This window comes from Mustela erminea, chromosome 18 (assembly GCF_009829155.1).
Source record: "Mustela erminea isolate mMusErm1 chromosome 18, mMusErm1.Pri, whole genome shotgun sequence".
Taxonomy (NCBI): Eukaryota; Metazoa; Chordata; class Mammalia; order Carnivora; family Mustelidae; genus Mustela; species Mustela erminea.
In genome coordinates this window covers 27,640,570-27,662,016 of record NC_045631.1, presented here as the reverse complement: position 1 = coordinate 27,662,016, position 21,447 = coordinate 27,640,570, and the positions used below count along the sequence as shown (strand labels likewise).

Below are 21,447 nucleotides of genomic sequence, written 5' to 3'. Positions count from 1 at the left end.
TCCCAGGACCCTGGGATCATGACCTGAGCGGAAGGCAGAGGCTTAACTACTGAGCCACCCAGGCGCCCTGGTTTTTGTTTTTAAATTGAAGTATAGTTGATATACAATGTTATGTTAATTTCAGGTGTACAATATAGTGATTGGACATTTTACGAAATACAGTCAGGACAAGTGTAGCTACATCTATTACAATACCAACTTTTATGTTCCAAGGAGCTACTCATTCCATAACTAGAAGCCTGTACCTCCCACTCCCCCTTACCCATTTTTCCCATTCCCCAACCCCTGACCCTAAAGTACAGAACACTGAAATTAAGATGTTTAACTTCTGACCAGGAGGGTGTGAGGTCAATAGCGGAAGCAAGCTCAGGAAAAGATTAATTTTAAATTCACCTGTAAATCCTAGGATTCTAGAACTTTGGCGCTAGGAGGGCAGAGGCAGAGATGGAGAGAAGAGTACAGTCTGATTCCATTGGTGTTCCGGTCAAAGAATAGTGGAAACAACTTTAACATTTCTTTTACATACGTTACTTCATTCAGGTGCCGCAAAAATCCTATGACGATGAAGCTGCAGCTCGGGAGGGCTTAAGGACGTAATCGAAAAGGACGCAGGTGGTAAGGACGCTTTAGAGAAGACACTGGAAGCACTGTACTAAATTAAATCTCCGTGTGTAGAGCGGTGTGGTTAGGCTGGGCAACAGCGGGGAGGAAGGGGTGGGGCCGCGCACGCGCACCGTCGCATCAACGCCGACGTCTCTGGGTTTCCTTTCGCAGCCAGCGGTCCTCTCAGTACAGTACGGTGGCCGAGGGGAGCCAGGCGCTGGGGATGAATGAAGGTGCTGGATGAAGGTTGAAACAGCTCCCTCCGCTTTCCCTTCCCTTCAGTCCGGGTTCTTTCTTTGTGCTTGTGCGGTGTCCCCATACAAGCCTATCGCACTGCCGACCCCACTGATCCCGGCGTCTGGGTTTTTGGTTCCTGGGACGACTCAGGGCACAGCTAGGGTTGGCGAATCGGGATTTTCGCCTAGGCCCAACTTCGGATCGCGCTCTTGATTTCTACAGCGTCCCGCCTCTAGGGCGCGGAATCCGTGTTGGGTCCCGGGAGGTTGGAGGGCAAATCTGAAAGGTATGACAGAGCTTCCGCCTCTCAGGCCTTAGCGCGTTCCCCGGTTCATGTCGGTCACTGGCCTCACATTTCTCTGCCAGAGCGACTGGTTGGTTCTCGTTACGCTGAGGGCGAGACCTGTGAGCACACACAGGTCTTGGTGCCTCTGCTCCCTCAGCCCGCCCTTCTATTAAAAGGGCAGCTCCTCTTGCTTAAAAACTAAGTACCTTTTCTGCTCAGGGCTCCGTTAACCCACGATTTGGTTAGTCTGTGGGTTTTAGAGGGAATAGCTTTGGCCACCTACTCCCTGCCTTTTTTGGGGGGGGGGGCGAGGGGGAGGAAGTCTTCTGATAACTAGTGAAGACAGAGAAGTGTCCAAGTGGAACTCTTTCTCCCATAGCGAATTGCATCTCCATAGCTGTTTTTCTGCCCATGCAACACAAGGGACATTAGGATAGTGTTATGATCTCCAGATCGTTGCATCTGGCATTGCTTTTGGCTAATGAGATTTAGCTTCCATTGAGTTGTGCAGGGTGGGAAAGAGAAGCCTAACAGTTCTTTCCATTTGTTGAGTAGGCTTAAGAAACTAAAGAGGTGCGGAAGAGGAACGTTCTTTAGTACTCATTTTTGTTTGCATTGTGGTGCTCAGACGGTGGATGTAGTGGAGAAAGTCTTGGACTGAGATTTAACAGATGAGCGTTCAGCCTTGGATTTTGCCACTAGCTAGTCATCACTGTATGCCTGTTACTTAATCTCTCTGGGCTTCATATTTCTTCTTTGCAAAATAAGTATTAGAACAGAAGATCCCTAGGGCTGGAGGAACTATTAATGCACTCCGTTTTCTTTCTCACTTTTTAGGTGGGAGTAAAAACATAGGGAGCCTTTAATTGTGCCAGAAACATAGCCAGCATGGGAACCTATTAAAGAAAGACCACATTTCTCAGGGTTTTTAAAGAGGGCCCATTCATACATGCAGGAGTTATACCTACTTTCCTGTTTTTTTTTTTGTTTTTGTTTTTTTAAATCATTAGGATCAACAGTGATAATGGCTGAGTGTACAAGTCTTCAGTTTGTCAGCCCTTTTGCTTTCGAGGCAATGCAGAAGGTGGATGTTGTTCGGTTGGCATCTTTAAGTGATCCGGAATTAAGACTTCTCCTGCCCTGCTTGGTGCGGATGGCACTCTGTGCTCCTGCTGACCAGAGCCAAAGCTGGGCTCAGGATAAAAAACTGATCCTTCGTCTTCTCTCTGGAGTGGAAGCTGTCAATTCCATTGTTGCCTTGTTGTCTGTGGATTTTCATGCTTTAGAACAGGATGCCAGCAAGGAACAGCAGCTTAGGTAATGTTGTGCTAAATGATATGTGGGTTGGGATTTACTTAGATTTATCAAAGAAGAGGGAATCAAATATTTCTTTGGAGCTTTTAGGACTTTTTATTAGATGTATTCTCCCAGAAAAGATTGAGAATCTAAACTTTGGAGAGCATTTTACCTAGTTCTTTTCTATTTATAGCTAAAATTCTAGAATCTTTTGAATTCTGTATTCTAAAATGTGTAGAGAAGTTTGGCTACATATACTGTTGCTTTCATGCTAAACTGATTAGATCATTTACTCAACGGAAGTGGGAGGGTAAGTTCCCCTAGAATAAAAGTATTTATTGGAGTCACCCAGGAGGCTTTTTGAGCTTAACATTGATTTCCCAAAATTCTGGGCATTTGTTTGGTTCTTCCCCACCCATTGTGAATCCAATATCGAGCCACTGTTGTTCATCGAAGTAGCTGTCAACTATTAGTTGGAGTCTTTATATAAGTTGTGAATCCCTGAAATAGGCAAACTAAATAGTATTTCAGAAATATTACATTCATGAAATGTATGAAAAGAATTAATACATTCTTTTATAGATTATTTCAACTAAAGATAATTTTATATTATATCTGTCAGTGTTGTCATGATTGTTGTTTTACGCATGTGTACCTTATTAGGCATAAACTTGGAGGAGGCAGTGGTGAGAGCATCCTGGTATCACAGCTTCAGCATGGATTGACGTTGGAGTTTGAACACAGTGATTCACCTCGTCGATTGCGTCTTGTGCTTAGTGAACTATTGGCAATTATGAACAAGGTGCATTTATTTTAATCACACATCAGAATATGCATGATTTGATGTCTACACACAGAAAGTAGAAACGGGGGACGCCTGGATGGCTCATTCGGTTAAGTGTCTGCCTTCAGCTCAGGTCATGATCCCAGAGTTCTGGGGTTGAGTTCATCATGGGGCTCCTTGCTCAGCAGGGAGCATGTTTTTTCTCTGCCTGCCCCTCCCCCTGCTTGTCCTCTCTCTCTCTCTGACAAATAAATAAGTAAAATCTTAAAAAAAAAAAAGAAAGTAGAAACAGCCTAGAAAACAGCCAAGTTGCATCCTCTTTCACACATATTTCTATTTGTTTTGAAAGTGTTTTCCTTTTAAAGGTTTAAAAGGATATTAAATGCCTACCTTTCTTTCTCTACTATTTTCTTTTCTTTTTTTTCTTTGTAAATATTTTATTTATTTATTTGAGAATGAGAGGGAGAGAACATGAGAGGGAGAAGGTCAGAAGGAAAAGCAGACTCCCTGCTGGGCAGGGAGCCCGATGAGGGCCTGGATCCTGGACTCCACGATCATCACCTGAGCCTAAGGCCGTCACTTAACCAACTGAGCCACCCAGGTGCCCTCTTTCTCTACCACTTTCTCTCACTTATACCGACTCTGTATTTTCTACTGTAGAGATTTTTTTCTCTATGGACTCCATACAATGACTTCTTGATACCTAGAAGGGTACATAGCTCAAGACTTCTACAAATTACCAAATTTGATAATATCCTTATAGGATATGATTTTCTTCATAAAATATTATAAAATGTAACTGAAAAATTTAAGTGATTCCTTTAGACACTGAATGAGCACTCATTATCTCACACAATAGTGAATAGGAAATATCAAAGCTGAATTGGATGTAGGATTGTTGGCTAGCCTTACTCACTAGATGGCTGCATTGCTTCTATACTACAGAAAGCTATTCAACTTTTCATGTCAGCAAAATGATAGATTACTTAGTTCATGGACCTTTGGGTAATTATGATTAATCAAAACTCTGAATTTAAATTTGTGCATGTCAGGGGTCTACTATAAAAAGGGTTAAGATGGATCTTCATATTAAGATGCCTTATATATTAAGCCCAGAGTTTCAGAGGCAAAAGTTTATTTTTTTACTTATTTACTGTCATTTACTGTTAGAATTTCAAGGTCAGTTCCTTTTAATAATAACGTTTAGTTTTATAAACTGTGGACCGAACAACTCTAAATTCTGTTTTCGAAGAAAATACTGGTGATGGTGGTGGGGGTGCAGTTAGTTAGTTTTAGATAGTCTTTCAGATACATTAGAAATCTTTATTTTTAAAATTTTTTTCTTAAAATTTATTTGTTTCTTTAATTCCAGTATATCTGTTACAAATCTTTTAAAAAATGTTTTTCTATTACAAACAGTTACTCCTTTCTATTCTTTTCTTCTGTACTATGGGCCTAATTTCAATCAGTGTTTTTCCAGCATCTTTTTCTTAATATCTAATTTATAGATCTAGTAAAGTAAGAAAGGAAAAAGACGTTTCTTCTCTGGGAGGTTTCCATTATTTCAGTTCAGAACTCTTCAGGAAATGGGAAGTGTGATGAAACTACTGTAGGAGATTTTTAAAAATTTAGTAGGTACTTATATTGATCTACATGTTTATTTTTTGTTTTTCCTACAGTTAATTTGCTATTGAACATACTTTATATTTGTTATACTGCTTTAAGGTTACTATTTCTTGTCTTTTTTTTTTTTTTTTTTTGAGCTATAACTTTTGTAGGTTGCATTTCTAGTTCATTTGTTTGGCTTGTCATACCTTTAATTCCAGATGTCTCCAAATATTTATATAGAAATACATTACTGAGCCCCATATTGCCATATCTGAATATTAATTAATGTCACAGTGATTAAAATGGCTCAAATTCATCAAATATTGCATATTCTGCTGCAGTATATTAATGACATATTTAGAAACATGGTCTGTAAACTCAATAAATAATTATAAAAGTACTAAAGGATTTAATACATTATCTGAAATTAATAGAATTCATTATTTCTTTTTTTCTTTTTCTTTTTTAAGGTGTCTGAGTCCAGTGGAGAATTTTTTTTTAAGTCATCTGAGTTATTTGAGAGTCCAGTCTATTTAGAGGAAGCCGCAGATGTACTTTGTATTTTACAAGCAGGTACAATAATGACTGCTAAGATACATTATGTTCGTAGTTTCTTATTAAATGGTACCGTGTAACTTCTTAACTTGGAAATTGTGTTATTTTATATAAACATTTTATATATTTAATAACAGTGCACCTTAAAATGTTAAGACAAAAGTGGCTAGCAGTAGAATAGTGATTAAGTAAATTATATTATTTCCACAGTATAGCATGTTATACAGTCATTAAGTAGTGTATTTGAAGGAATTTAATAATCTGTTAGAAAATGGTCATAATCTATAAGTGAAAAAAGCAAGGGGTAAATGATAAGTAGACTATAATCCCAATTATCTTTTTTTTAAAAAAGATTTTATTTATTTATTTGACACACAGAGAGAGATCACAAGTAGTCAGAGCAGCAGACAGAGAGAGGGGGGAAGCAGGCTCCACACTGAGGAGAGAGCATGATGTGGGGCTTGATCCCAGGACCCCTGAGATCATGACCTGAGCCGAAGGCAGAGACTTTAACCCACTGAGCAACGCAGGTGCCCCTATAGTCCCAATTATCTTAAAGTTAAGATAATACTTGTGGGGGGATTGAAATATTTCAAATTACTAACTTTGAACGATTGGATTAGAAAGATAGAGGACATAAAAAAGCCAAGATTTTCATGAAAATCCCTCTTGCCCAGCACCGTCCAGTGTAGCAGTGGCAGTGATACATGTTGGGCTTTCCAGTACAGTAGCTACTAGCCACGTGTGGTTACGAATTACTTGAAATGTGGCTACCGGGACTGAACTATTTTAAATTTTATTTAATTTGGATTAACTAATTAATTAATTTTTGGGAAGGATTTTACTTTTAAGTTATCTCTACACCCAGGGTAGGGCTTGAATTTGAATTTATAACCCTGAGATCAGGAGTTTCCTGCTATATCCACTGTGCCAGCCAGCCACCCCAGTTAACTTAAATTTCAATAGCCACATGTGGCTTGTGGCTATCCTCCTGGACCGTTCAGCTCTAGACTATGAAAAGAAAGTACCTTAATTGCTTTCAAATCACATTTGTGAAATGCCAAAAAATGCTTATGTGTAATATGATGAAATATCACTCCTTGATAGTAACATTGACTTTGTTCTCTTGCAGAGCTTCCTTCCCTGCTTCCTATAGTGGATGTAGCTGAAGCCTTGCTACATGTTAGAAATGGTGCTTGGTTCTTATGTCTGTTGGTGGCCAATGTTCCTGATAGTTTTAATGAAGGTAAATGTAATTTTAAAATAGGTTATTGAAGAGATTTGCTTGTGTAGTTACAGGACCTGAAATTTTGAGCTAAGAAGAAATATGTATGTGCTTTTTCTTTTTTTTTTTTTGAGATTTTATTCATTTATTTGACAGAGAGAGAGATCACAAGTAGAGAGAGAGGCAGGCAGCGGGGAGGGAAAGCAGGCTCCCTGCTGAGTAGGGAGCCCGATGTGGGGCTCGATCCCAGGACCCTGGGATCATGACCTGAGCCAAAGGCAGAGGCTTAACCCACTGAGCCACCCAGGCGCCCCTATATTTATGTGCTTTTATTTGAGATTTTCTCTTTGGAAAGTTTATTAGTGAAATATTATTGTAGAAATACTGAGTTGAGAAGATTTCAAGGTTGTTTTTAGATGACAAATTTAAGTACGTTAAGTGGACAACAAAATAATTTTTTGTCACTAGTCACTAGTGCTATAACAGTAAAAAATACTAAAGAACTAGAAGCTGTAATTCTATGCTCATGGACCAAAGGGAAGAAGACATATTATCTGTGAAACATCCAGTGTACAGTGCAAGTAACATGTAATTAGAAATAGCAGCCATTAAACCCTTTGTGTTTTAGCCTTATTTCTGTCAGTTTGCAGAAAAGTTGAAATTGAGAAAAACCAACTGAAATTTTCACCTCTATTTCAAATGACTACTGATTGATTGAAGATTGTTGTTTGGGTCTGTGTGGTATAAAAATAAAAACATTTATTGAGCAAGGTTGTGAATTAGGAGCCAAAGAGGAAAAAGCAGTGGATTTCTAGCTTTGTCACTCACTTTTTGTGTCATCTTGATCGAGATATGAATTATGTATAAGATGAAGTATCAGTAATAACATTTCCCTTACATTTCTGAGAGATTTATTAAATATCACAAGATGCGTAAAAGTCCTTTGTAAAAACTGTGCTATTGCTGGTTTTCTGTCTACATATTTTACTAGTTACTGAGAGAGGAGTGCTGATGTCTCCAAACATAACTGTGGCTTTGTCTATTCCTCTTTTCATTTTGTCAGTTATGCTTCATTAATTTTGAAGCTGTGATTGGGTCCATGTACATTTAGGATTATTATATCTTCATGATGAGTTGAGCCTTTTTCTTTTTCATTATGATATATGCTTCATTATCCCTGGTAATGTATCTTCTTTTGATACCCACTTAATTGAGAGAGCCATAGCAGCTTACAATTAGTATTTGCATGGTTTATATCCATCTTTTTGAAAAATCTCTATCTTTAAGTGGGTTTCTTGTAGACAAGTATAGGTGAATCTTGTTTTTTGTAAAAAATTTAGTTATAGTTTCTCCTTTTTAATTGGAGAGTTTAGACTGTTTACATAGATCATTTAATGTGATTATTTTGGTAGTTAGACTTAAGTGTATCATCTTGCAGTTGTTTTCTGTTTGTTTCCTTTTTCCTTTTTCCCTTTTACTTTCTTCATTTGGATTGAAATTTTTAGGATTCCATTTTATCTCCACTACTGTCATATTAGCTATATGTTTTTGCTTAATCTTTTTCTTCACATTTTTATTTCTCAATTTATTGTTGTCAGGTTTAAAGTATGCATCTTTGGGGGACCTGCGTGGCTTAGTCAGTTAAGTGTCTGACTTTTTTTTTTTTTTAAGACTGTTTATTTATTTGAGAGAGAGAGTGTAAGTGGGGGGGAAGAGCAGAGGGAGAGGGACAAGCAGGCTTTGTGCTGAGTGTACACCCCAGGGCAGGTCTCGATCTCACAACCCTGAGATCATGACCTGAGCTGAAATCAAGAGCTGGTCGCTCAACTAACTGAGCCACCCAGGCGCCCCAATCTACCAACTCTTGATCTCAGAATCATGAGTTTAAGCCTTGTGTCGGGCTCCACAGAGAGTCTATTTAAGAAAAAATAATTAAACTACAACGATAAAAATAAAGTATACATCTTTAACTTATGGCAGTCTACTTTCAATGATTTTATACCTCTTCACATATAATGTAATATACTTCTCTATTTCCCCTCCTGTCCTTTGTGCTGCTTTAAAATTTTAGAGTGAGAGTGTGACTTGGGGGAGAAGGGGAGAGGGAGAGGGAAAGAGAGAACCCTAAGCAGGTGTCATGCTCAATAAGAAGCCTGATCTGGGGCTCAGTGTCATGACCCTGAGATCATGGCCTGAGCTGAAATCAGGTCTGACGCTTTATAGACTGAGCCACCCAAGTGTCCCACTTCATTCTTTTGGGGTTCCACATTTCCATCTGATATAATTTCCCTTTAGCTTCAAATACTTTCTTTAACATGTCTTGTAGTTCAGGTTTGCTGGTAACAAATTTTTCCAGCTTTTTAAATTTATTTGTTTTTATTTTTAATAATATTTTATTTTCTTAAGTAATCTCTACACCCAGTGTGGGCCTCAAACTTAACTGGAAATCAAGAGTCACACACTCTTACCTACTGAGCCAGCCAGGCGCCGCATTCTGTTTGTTTTTGTTTGTTTGTTTTAAATCTGAAAAACAAACAAACAAAAAACAAAAAACACGCAAGCAAAAAACAACACTCAAACCTGGTTTTGTCTTCATTCTTAAAAGATATTTTTCACTGGGTATAAAATATTAGGGGACATTTTCTTTTAGCTCTTTAAAAATGTCATTCTGTTGTCTGTGGTAGTTTTGATTTCTGTTCCTCTGTACATAATGTTTGGGGGTTTTTTGCAGGCTGCTTTTATTTATTTTTCCTTTCTGGCTACTTTAAAGATTTTCTCTTTTCTACTGGTTTTCAGAAATTTGATTATGATGGGTCTCGATATGATTTTCTTTGTGTTTATCCTGCTTGAGCTTCTGTGATTATAGTTTTCATCAAATTTGAAAAAATTTCTTCAAATATATTTTTGTCTTCCATTTTCTTTTTCTTTGAGACTATAATTATATTTGACTACTTGATGTTGCCCCACAGGTCACTGTTCATTTTTTGTCTCTTTTCATTCTGTGCTTTATTTTGACTAGTTTCTATAGCTTTGCTTTCAAATTCCCTGATCATTTTCTTCTGTAGTGTCTGTGCCACATAAATGATTAATTAAAAGGCTGAAGAAATTGTTTCTAACATCTTACTTGAAAGCTTAAAGTAATAGCGGATATTAAATGTTCAGTTTGCAGGGGTCTGATTAAAAATGGAGAACGGCAAGATGAAGAAAGTCTTGGAGGAAGGCGCAGGACAGATGCCCTACGCTTCTTATGTAAAATGAATCCTTCTCAGGCCCTCAAAGTTCGAGGGATGGTGGTAGGAGATTTTATTATTTTTATGAGACAAAAGCCTTTGTATTATGATCAGGAACTTTCTCAAGGTAGTTTTAGAATCTTGTAGCAATTTGAAATTATAATTGTATATTGGCTTATATTATTATAATTATTATTACCATTCTCTCTGGGTTTTTACATTTTGGATATGTCTTCTTCTAAACTTTAGAAGCTTTAAAACATCTAAACACTTAAGTGTCCTGGCCCTTTTCCTTATGATACTCAGTTCAGTTTGTTTTCTTCACTATGTTAGGTGGAAGAATGTCACTTGCCAGGGCTTGGAGTGGCTTTGACATTGGATCACACTAAAAATGAAGCTAGTGAAGATGGAGTGAGTGACTTGGTTTGTTTTGTTAGTGGTTTGCTTCTTGGAACAAATGCGAAAGTCCGGACTTGGTTTGGAACTTTTATCCGAAATGGACAGCAGGTGAGGGTTTAAAGATCTTCTAGGCTAAGAATCAGGTAATTTTGGCAACTAATAAAAGAGGAAGAAACACTTGTAGAATGATGTCATTAGACCAGTGGTTCTCAACACTTTTAGTCTCAGGAACTCCTAACGTTTTAAATCCTAGAGGGCACTAAAGAGCTTTTGTTTATGTGCTTTTATCTGTTGATATTTACCATATTACAAATGAAAACTTTGAAATATTTACTTAATTCATTTATTTTAATTTTAATTTTAATTTTTTTAAAGATTTTATTTGTTTATTTGACAGACAGAGATCACAAGTAGGCAGAGAGGCAGGCAGAGAGAGAGAGAGAGGGGGAAGCAGGCTCCCTGCGGAGCAGAGAGCCAGATGCGGGACTCGATCCTGGACCCTGAGATCATGACCTGAGCCGAAGGCAGAGGCTTAACCCACTGAGCCACCCAGGCGCCCCTTAATTTTTTTTTTATTTTTAAAGATTTTATTTATTTATTTGAGAGAGAGTGAGTGAGAAGGAGCAGGGGGAGAGGAGAGGGGTGAGAGGCAGAGGGAGAGGAGAAGTAGCCTCTCTGCTGAGCAGAGAGCCTGACATGGGGCTCAACCCCAGGACTCTGGGTTCATGACCTGAGCCAAGGGCAGACGCTTAACCAACTGAACCACCCAGGTACCCCTACTGAATTTATTTAAAAATAACAATAATAACTGTATTAAATATGAACATATTTTTAATGAAAAATGAACATATTTTCCAAAAATTTAGCGAGAAGAGTACATTTTTGCATTTCTCTTTAATGTCTGGCTCAATAGAACCTTTGGAAAAGTACATTGTATGCTTGTGAGAAAATGAGAGTAGAAATGGCCAATAATGTTTAAGGATATGTTTTTGACTTCTGGACCCTCTGGGAAAGAGTTTTGGGAATCACTAGTGTTCTGGGTTAGATTCATCATCAAAATAAGTTATTATAGTCTGTAATTTTATTTTATTTATTTTATTTTATTTTTTTAAAGATTTTATTTATTTATTTGACAGAGAGAGATCACAAGTAGACAGAGAGGCAGGCAGAGAGAGATAGAGGGAAGCAGGCTCCCTGCTGAGCAGAGAGCCCGTTGTGGGACTCGATCCCAGGACCCTGAGATCATGACCTGAGCCGAAGGCAGCGGCTTAACCCACTGAGCCACCCAGGCGCCCCTATAGTCTGTAATTTTAATATATAATTTTTATTGTAGTAAAATATACCTAACATGAAATTTACCATTTTAATCCTTTGTAAGTTTTGCCACCATCATCACTGTTCATTTTCAGAACTTTTTCATCATCTTAAAAAGAAACCCTACCCATTAAACAATTCCTCTTTCCTCCTTCCTTCCAGCCTCTGGTAACTTTTTTCTACTTTCTATCACTATGAATTTGACTGTTATAGTTACCTCAGATAAGTGGAATCACACAGCAGTTCTCTTACTGAGTTTGGCTTGTTTTAGTTATCATAATGTTTTCAAAGTCCATGCATGTTGTAGTATATGTTTTCAAGGTTGAATAATATTCATCGTATGTATATACCACATGTTAATTTGTTTATTCATCTATTGATGAATATATATTATATTTTGCAACAGTTTTTAAGTTACAAAATTTTTACTTTTTCAAAGAACATTTCTGGTGGAGCGGTGGTTTCTACGTGGCTCAGTCAGCTTCGGCTTAGGTCATGATCTCAGGGTCCTGGGGTTGAGCCGACTGAGCCACCTAGGTGCCCCTCAAGCTTTGCTTTTTAAGGGAAGTGAACACTGTTGTGTACTTAATATATGTCAGGCGCTGTGTTAAGCACTTTGGGATGTTCATCTTGTTTGTAAGTGTCCTTTGTGTGCAGTAAATTTCTTATTTGAACCTAATGCTATTAAAGCAGGTTTATCATATTTTAGTTAGAGACACTCTAAAAATAATTAACATTTGCCTAGTTCTTTACAGTATAGAACTGCTTTCATATGTGTGATCTTTGTTCATTTGTCTATTTAAAAGATATTGAGTGCTTGCTGTTTATCAGGCACAGTGGTAGGCCCTGCCAAGTAACAGATGACTAAAACATTATCCTTGCCTGAAGAACTGTGAGGGTGATAGACTTCTAAACTCCTAATTACAACAGCCTTGGGAGTTAAATATTATTAATAAAATATTTACTTCCTTGTCACTAAAAAAATGGGGTTTGGGGCACGTGGCTGGATTAAAGCCTCTGCCTTTGACTCGGGTCATGATTCCAGGGTCCTGGGATTGAGCCCTGCATTGGGCTCTCTGCTCGGCAGGGAGCCTGCTTTTCTTCCTCTCTCTCTGCCTGCCTCTCTGCCTACTTGTGATCTCTGTCAAATAAATAAATAAAAATCTTAAAAAAAAATTTAAAAATGGGGTTCAGAGAGGTAAGCATACATAATCAATGGCAGAGCTATTGTTTAAACCTAAGGTGTTGTGTCTCTGTATCACAGATGACTATATCACAGATGACTCCTTTAGTCATTATGTATTTGAAAGTACCATTTAAGTGAAATTTTACAATTCATATTGTCATTAATTTAGTGTTTTCTGTAAAGCCAATCCATAGTAAGGTGAGTAGAGTATTCTTCAAAGTGAATTTTGAGTTTGCTCATTTGGTTAAAACAAGATTCTGCAGTTCTGACAGCCTTTTCAAATAGGTCAGTTTTAAATGTTTAATGGGGGAGCTTTGTTTGAGCATCCTTTTGACTTAGTAAGTGCTCCATGGTTCCTTCCTTTTGTGGTCCATATTTTTTACAGAGAAAAAGAGAGACCAGTAGTTCTGTCCTTTGGCAAATGAGAAGGCAGCTTCTTCTGGAGTTGATGGGCATTCTTCCCACAGTAAGAAGTACCCGCATTGTGGAAGAAGCTGATGTGGAGATGGAGCCCAATGTGTCTGTGTATTCGGGGCTGAAAGAAGAGCATGTTGTGAAAGCCAGTGCGCTCTTACGTCTGTACTGTGCTTTGATGGGGATCGCTGGACTCAAGTATTCAATAATTTGATATTTTATCTTTTTATCATTTTACTTTCTTGTTTCTATTCCCAAGAAAGTGAGCCAAAGGCCTTTTAACTGAGGATTTGGGTTTTCTGCTGGGCTTAGGTAGTGGGCTGGCCTATATCAAGAACAAAGTCCCAAGGCAAAAACATTCCCAGGTGGGATGTATCCATCTATTTTTGTCGGATTGTAAATAGAATTATGTGAATATGGGAGGGGCCAGAGCAGTTTAAGAAAACCCCTGACTTTACCACAGCTTGACAGGACTAGAGTGAATGATCTGTGAGTGATACTTTACCAAGTCCATGCACCTAGTTGAAGTAAATCTCTCCTGTCCTTTCACAACTGAGATCACGGATTATTTAAAATTGACATGTTGTGATTATTAAGCACAAGGTTCACTGTAGTCACTGCATTACATCCTTTTGAATAATGTCCTCAACCACTATGCATACAGTCCTCACTTTGCGTGTCTCTGGTAAGTTTGAATTTCACTAACCTGGGCTTGGTATTGGCTTAGTTATTAACACTACTCCCTCAACAACTAATGTATCAGTTATCATGATACATTGACCAAATAATCGCATGAAGTAAAAACTTTGCAAGAGCTTTTCAAGCCACAGGTCATTCTATAAATAATAGATGCACCTCATTTCTTTTAAAGTTGTTGGTGACTGGTCACTGTCAATCTATTAGTCAGTTGGTGAAGAGACAGGAAAGTGCAGAGTTGTACTGTTGCCTTATCTCAGGGATAAACCCTTGTGTCATTGACAGAAATAATTGAAAGAAGGAATTGACCAAGAAGGATGAATGTGTAGCAAAGAAACAAGGGTGCTAACACTGGAAGTGGTGTTTGAACCAAACATAAATGTAGTAGCCGATCTTAACGATGTCAGCACTGTTGCCATTTGAGAAACCCAAGATAATGTAGCTGAAGAACTTAGTGAAGGTGTCCTTGTCAACCTGATTGAGGAAAGTCATTGTGGAGAAAAGGATGAAGTCCTAGAGGAGGTGAAGCTGCCAAAAATCTTCGCATTAAAGGAACTCTCAGATATTTCATGACAGAACCTAACAAAGGATAAAATATTGGAATCAGAGCCGAGCTTAGAAAGGGGGATGACAGTTCTTCAAGGCTTAAGAAAGAGGTTCACTCCACATTATAAGATATATAATGAGAAGAAGGCAAGGGCTTTTCAAACTATTCGTGACAAGTTTTTTACAAAGAAAACACTTTAATTTCCAATGTTTGTAATATTTTCAATTATAGAGCACTATATAAATATTTGCTATTTTTATCACCTCCCTATGCATTATGACTGACAGAAAGTTTTTAATGTTTTGGCAAACTTTAAAGGTTAACTTTTAACTTTTAACAGTTAACTTTCCCCATTGATTATTTCGATCACGATGCATAGTTTCAGCTTGCGTGCTTATTTTTGTAGTCTCCTGCTACTGTGCCAAGTGAGGATTGCGTGTGTTTGTGTCTGAGGAAAAGCACTGGTGGTAAGCGCAGCAGTGTTGCTTTTACCGACTGAAGATTGTAAAGGTTTTATAAATAGGAAGGTATCATTATAAAGCTCAGAATTTCTATCTGAAAAGTCCAACTCTTGGGGAATCCCCTTTTCTTCCTTCTTCTCTCAACTACGAAAAGTAAAACCTAATAATCTATCCCTTTTTTTAGACCAACTGAGGAAGAAGCTGAGCAGTTGCTGCAGTTGATGACAAGCCGTCCTCCTGCTACACCAGCTGGGGTTCGCTTCGTTTCGCTTTCCTTTTGTATGCTGCTGGCCTTTTCTACACTTGTCAGGTACCTTCCTATAAAGCTTGCTCTGTTTTCTGAAGGTCTGCTTTTGCTTATTTATGAAAATGCACATGTAGCATTAATCGGGAGCTTACTAGAAAAATGGACGGTGCTATCACCTTTTAGGAAATGGCGTGGTAGCATCTACTGGATGCCAGTTAAAGGAGTCATACTAGTTCTTCAAGATTTGGGAAGGCAAATAGCAGCCCCTGTACCCTTGCATCCCGTTTCCCCTTCCCTTGAGGCAACTTCTTTCAACTTCCTTCAGTTCTTTTAGCCGATGCTTTTGGTTTTTTCACTTCCGCATTTTTAAATAACGTATTTGATTTGCTCTATTTTTGACTTTTCAGTTTTAGGAGTAATTGTGGATTTCCTACAATGAAAGATGAGGAATTAGTTGTGTCTTTCTGGTCTCCCCGCCCCCCCACGACCCAGCGCATCTCCATATCCTTCCCATCTCCCCACTGTCCCAGTACAGTTATATTGCAAATTTGCTTTGAAAAATACATAGTTGTTCATATTGCCTCTGTTGGGAGTTTAGCCATGTAACAGATGATAATTTTTCTTCTGTAAAACTTGCTTTTGTCTTAATAATTATCCCATGTTTTGTTTGTCTGTTTTTCATTTGCTCTTTGTTCTGAGTACTTAACGTTAATGCAACTTCAGTATCTGCCAATCTGATCCCCCCCTTCAAGATCTTCAGACTCCTTATTCTGTCAACTTTATTTTCTTAAGGAAGCTCTCCTGACTCTCTGAACTGGTTACTTCTACATCTGGTACACAGCTCTCATCCTGGAATTGCTCTTCGCTATTTTCAGGACTTGCTTCACATCTCCTTTCTTGGATCTCCTGCTTCCTGCATTTTCCATCTCTCTCTCTCTCTCTCTCTCTCTTTTTTAAGATTTTATTTTAATTTATTAATTTTTTTTAAAAAATATTTTATTTATTTATTTGACAGACAGAGATCACAAGTAGGCAGAGAGGCAGGCATAGAGAGAGAGAGGAGGAAGCAGGCTCCCTGCAGAGCAGAGAGCCCGATGCGGGACTCGATCCCAGGACCCTGAGATCATGACCTGAGCCGAAGACAGTGGCTTAACCCACTGAGCCACCCAGGTGCCCTAATTTATTAATTTTTTAAAAAGATTTTACATATTTATTTGAGAGAGAGAATGAGAGTGAGACCACAAGCAGGAGGAGTGTCAGAGGGAGAGGGAGAAGCAGGCTTCCTGCTGAGCAGAGAGCCTGATGTGGATTTGATTCAGGACCCTGAGACCATGACCTGAGCTGAAGGTAGAAGCTTAATCGAACGAGCCACCCAGGCACCCCAGGATTTTATTTTATTTTATTTTATTCTTTTTTGGATTTTATTTTTTAAAGTAATCTGTACACCCGATGTGGGCTTGAATTTATAATCCCAAGATCAAGAGTTGCATGCTCTACTGACTGAGCCAGCCAGGCACTGCAACATATGTCTGTTTTTTAAATTGCTTTCTCATTTTGCTTCTTTAGCATGGGTATGTGGGAGGTCAGTTATTTTGAGACTGGGTGTTTCTGAAAATGTCTTTATTCTACTTTAACACTTGATTGACAGTTTCATAGGGTTTAGAATTTGGGGTTGGAAAAAATTTCCTTTGAGAATTTTGAAAATCTTGCTGCATTGTCTTCTGACTTCTAGTGTTGCTGTTGAGAAATCTGATGACATTCTGATTCTTGGTTGTTTGTTTTGTGCTTTTTTTTTGTGCAGCCTGTTTTTTTGTTTTTGTTTTTGCTTTTTTTTTTTTTTTTTAATATGGAGACATAAAGGATTAACTTTTTGTCCCTAGGGTTTTGAAATTTTTGGATGGTATACCTGCTTTTATCTATTGTGGTAGATATTCAGTAAACCCTTTCAACCCGAGAACTCATGTGCTTCAGTTCTAGGAAATTTTCTTAAACTTATTTGTTGTCAGTGTTCCACATGACTTTTTTTCCTATCCCAAACCTTCTCTTATTTAGATATTGGACTTCCTGAAATGATTATCTTATTTTCCTTATCTTTGTCTTGTTCTACTTTTTGAAAAACAGCTCAGTTGAAAGACCATTTACATACCATAAAATTTGCCCATTTTAAAGTGTACAATTCAACAGTTTTAAGTATATTTATAAAGTTGTACAAACATTACCACAATCTAATTTGGGAACATTTTTATCACTTTAAAACGATACTGCTTATTCTACCTTCGAAGGATTTGTTTTCAACTTCCAATCCTCTGTCATTTTTGATATCTAAGAGCTTTTTTTTTTTGTTTTCTGGTTATTTCTTCTAAATGGTAGCTCTTGCTTCATGGTGCCAATTTCTCTGATATTAATCATAATGATTGAAGAAGTTTTATTAGTACTGTTGTTTTCTCTAAGGGTTTTTTTCCCTGCTTTTTTGGGTCTCTATTTTTCAAGTTAGAAACTTTTTTTTCAGGGCTTTGATCATTCTAGATTGTTATATTTAAGAGTAGGAGGGGTGCCTGGATGGCTCAGTGTTTTGAGGGTCTGGGTTTTGATTTCAGCTCAGGTCATGATCTCAGGGTCATGAGATGGAGCTCCTTGGGGAGCTCCCTCTCTCTTTCTCTCTCTCAAATAAATATTTTTTAAAAAGAGTAAGATACTAAAAAGCAAATTGAGTCTTTTTATGCATCGGTGGCTCTTTGAGAAACTATTGGGCTTATCAGATTCTTAGAGAAGACTTTTGCCTTACCTGGAGAATAAAGAACTTACAAGAAACCCATAAACAAAGTTAAGGGCTGGGAGATCTGAGTCTGCAGTATGATCACTCACTTAATTCTACTTTTAGAATGGTGTCGCAAATATTCCTGGTTGATCCTCAGTTCAGAGCACCCTCTTTCACCATCTCCAGAGCACAAATCTCCCATCTTCTTTCTGCTGGGGGGTGGGAATTCATCTAATGTGTGGAATGGAGGAGGTGATCTGGAGGTCTGCTACCTATATAGACTGTTGATCTTTCTAGTTAAGTCAGTCTTTACTCTCCCTCTCAGAACTCCCTAGAACTGTCAGTTCCTGACAGAATCTTTGGGGATTCTGTGGTGTAAAGTGGATTGGCTTTTCCCTCCTGCTAGTCTAGTATTCTGCTTTCTTGGGTCTACTGAATTAGTTACCACTCTTCTCTATGTGCTCTTGCTTCCAGTATTTTGTGCTGTTCCTCAGCATCATCTTATGCATTTATGCATTTTTAGGAAAATCCCTTTAATGTAGTTTAGAGTTTTAGTAGGGTGTGAAAATCGGTAATAAAATGAAGTGCTCTCTTTTCTCTTTACCTGAAGTAATTGCTAAAATTGTAATCTTCATTGCATCTAGAAGGGTGGGTATTTCTATCTGTATTTTTGGATAGCAGAGTTGAAGTTCAGAAGGATCATTTAAATTTCTTGTTTGAGATCACATTACCAGTCATTAATAGAGGTAGGATTCCTTCTGAGCTCTCCCATGGCCTAAAGGCTGTTACCTTTCTACTATATAATGCTGTCTTTTATTAGTGGAATGGTTTAGGTATCGTTGAGAATGATCTTTTAAATTTTCTTAGCTTGGGATAGCAGGCTTTTTAGTTGCTTTTTGTTTTACTCATTTACACTGCAGTGAAGTAGAAGAAAATAAAAAATTATTTTCACAAGTCAAAGTTGAGTTGTATCTTTCAAGATAAGTCTAGGAATTCCCTATTAAAACATTGTTGGTACATTTTTATAATCATTTTTTATGTTTCATGAACCCGTGGCTCTTTTTCCTTTTTCTTCGAATAGTGATCACTTATTTCTCTTTAATTTTGAGTTCTGCTCAAAAATGTTTCTATAAATTAAATTTTATTTTCCTTGTTACTTCTTTAGTACTCAGTTTGAGACTTATTGATGAGTGTCTTAACTCTTATATGAAATATTAGCTGTTAATATAGTTCTTCTACCATTTTAATCCCAGAAGGTCTTTGCTTTTCTAAAAAAATAAGAGGAAGTTCACTCTCTCCAAGTTGCAGATTCAGTAATTAAGCCTTTGAAAGAGTTTGTTCACATTTATAAAAGCAAAGGGTCTTATTCTTCATCTCTGAAACCACTTCATACTTCAATGACAGTTAATGGCCATTTCAACAAGCAATTAACTTGAATTGATTATTTCAAAATAGGGAAGAAAAAGCAATTTCTGCTAAAAATAATTCCAGAATGTTTTCTCATTCTTATGCTAGTATATCTGGTTTAAGCCAGTGACTTTATTGTATGTTTTATATAGTACACCTGAACAGGAGCAGTTAATGGTAGTGTGGCTAAGTTGGATGATAAAAGAAGAAGCTTATTTTGAAAGGTAAGATGACTTCATTTGTTGCAGTTAGTAAGTGTTTCTTATCTTCTCTTTGGAAATTCATATTTTCTTTTTTGTTTCAACAGTACTTCTGGCGTCTCTGCTTCTTTTGGGGAGATGTTGTTATTGGTTGCTATGTACTTTCACAGCAACCAACTTAGTGCTATCATTGACTTGGTCTGTTCTACTTTGGGGATGAAGGTAATTTTCTTTTATCTTCTTTCTAAGGAAGAGAGTTCTAAGCTGGGTGTTTTTTTTTTTTTTGGTAGTGTACAGTACCTTTTTTTTGTTTGTTTTATAAATATACATTTTTAATTTTGTTTTATTTTATTTTCATTTTATTTCTTTCAGTGTTCCAAAATTCATTCTTTATGCACCACACTCAGTGCTCCATTCAGTACATGCCCTCCATAATGCCCACCACCAGGCTTACCCATCCCTCCACCTCCTTCCCCTCCAAAACCCTCAGTTTGTTTCTTGGAGTCCACAGTACATTTTGTTTCCATTTTGAAGTAATTTTAGTTTAATAGTTCGAAATTTTGCTAGGAGCTCTTAGAAAAAAATGTATATTATGAAAACATTTATTTACAAGAATAAAATATGTTCAATATAGAAAGTTGAGAAACCTCAAAATATAGAAAGCTTGGAGAACACAAAAGAAAGGAAGAAAATTATTTCATTGTTCAAGATATCAACTATACTACTGTTAACATTTTTCTGTCTGTTCTTTCTTTACATTGATATATATATATATATATATATTTTTTTTTTAAGATTTTATTTATTTATTTGTCAGAGAGAGAGTGAGCGAGAGCGAGCCCGATGTGGGGCTCGATCCCAGGACCCTGGGATCCTGACCTGAGCCGAAAGCAGAGGCTTTAACCCACTGAGCCACCCAGGCGCCCCGATATATATATTTTGTAATTTAAAGAACTTAACTAATATGTGATGACATTTCCTCATATCAATAAATGTCCTTTTTTTTTTTTTTTAAGATTTTTGTTTATTTGAGAAAGCCCGAGAGAGAGAGAGTATAAGCAGGGTGAGGGGCAGAGGGAGAAACAGACTCCCCACTGAGAAGGGAGCTCAATTAAATGTTCTAATTCAATATAATGTCTCATTGACTGTATCTTGGTTCATCTTATGTACCAATCATGACTTTCTTAATGGATCCTTTGTTTTTGCCATGTAGATTTTCCAGTTTCTGAATGGTGCTTAGATGGTTATCCTTATTTACATAAATACATACAGGAGCACTCACGTGTTTATCTTTAACCCAATGAGCCACCCAGGTGCCCCTCACGTGTTTATCTTTAAACAGTTTTTTTTTTTTTTTTAAGAAATTTCTACACCCAACGTGGGCCTTGAACTCAGGACCCCAAGATCAAGAGTTGCATTCTCTACCAACTGAGCTAGGCAGGCGTCCCCTTTAAACAGTTTTTGGGTTAGCTCCTTAGGAATAATTCTAGCAGTCAAAATATGATGATGTTAAGGTGTTTAATGAGGATTGCCAGATTACCTTTAAGGAAGATTATACCAGTTTAACTGTTCCCATCAGTGTATGAGAGTGCTAGCTAACTGGACACTGACTACTACTGGGCATTACCATTCTTTTTTTTTTAACCATTCTTTTTAATCTTTACAATTTTGGTTGATCAAAGATGGTCTCACTTATTTTGCTCTTCATCCATTACTAGTAGAACTATAGTTTTAATTATTCTGTCTTAGTTATAGTTTATAGTGGTTGTTTTTGGGGGGGGTAGTTTTAAAAATCTCTGTTTTGGGGCGCCTGGGTGGCTCAGTGGGTTGAGCCGCTGCCTTCGGCTCGGGTTGTGATCTCAGGGTCCTGGGATCGAGTCCCGCATCGGGCTCTCTGCTCGGCAGAGAGCCTGCTTCCTCCTCTCTCTCTCTGTCTGCCTCTCCGTCTACTTGTGATCTCTCTCTATCAAATAAATAAATAAATAAAATCTCTG

The 21,447-nt window shown here is 37.6% G+C and overlaps 1 protein-coding gene across 3 annotated transcripts in view; it reads left to right on the top strand.

Annotated features, from left to right (window-relative positions):
• The first annotated feature begins 734 nt into the window (after window positions 1–734).
• INTS2 (integrator complex subunit 2) overlaps window positions 735–21,447 on the top strand; it is a 49,166-nt gene continuing 28,453 nt past the window's right edge. The window contains exons 1-11 of one of the 3 annotated variants that reach the window (XM_032321310.1): window positions 735–836; window positions 2,137–2,443; window positions 3,086–3,224; window positions 5,285–5,387; window positions 6,502–6,615; window positions 9,757–9,887; window positions 10,158–10,331; window positions 13,109–13,335; window positions 15,026–15,151; window positions 19,406–19,477; window positions 19,561–19,675. In XM_032321310.1, coding sequence (XP_032177201.1) covers window positions 827–836; window positions 2,137–2,443; window positions 3,086–3,224; window positions 5,285–5,387; window positions 6,502–6,615; window positions 9,757–9,887; window positions 10,158–10,331; window positions 13,109–13,335; window positions 15,026–15,151; window positions 19,406–19,477; window positions 19,561–19,675 — 1,518 coding nt within the window. In that variant the 5' untranslated portion in view covers window positions 735–826. Of the gene's footprint in view, window positions 850–2,136; window positions 2,444–2,666; window positions 2,733–3,085; window positions 3,225–5,284; window positions 5,388–6,501; window positions 6,616–9,756; window positions 9,888–10,157; window positions 10,332–13,108; window positions 13,336–15,025; window positions 15,152–19,405; window positions 19,478–19,560; window positions 19,676–21,447 lie in introns of those variants that run through there. The other 2 variants (XM_032321309.1, XM_032321311.1) reach the window with 2 other exon arrangements.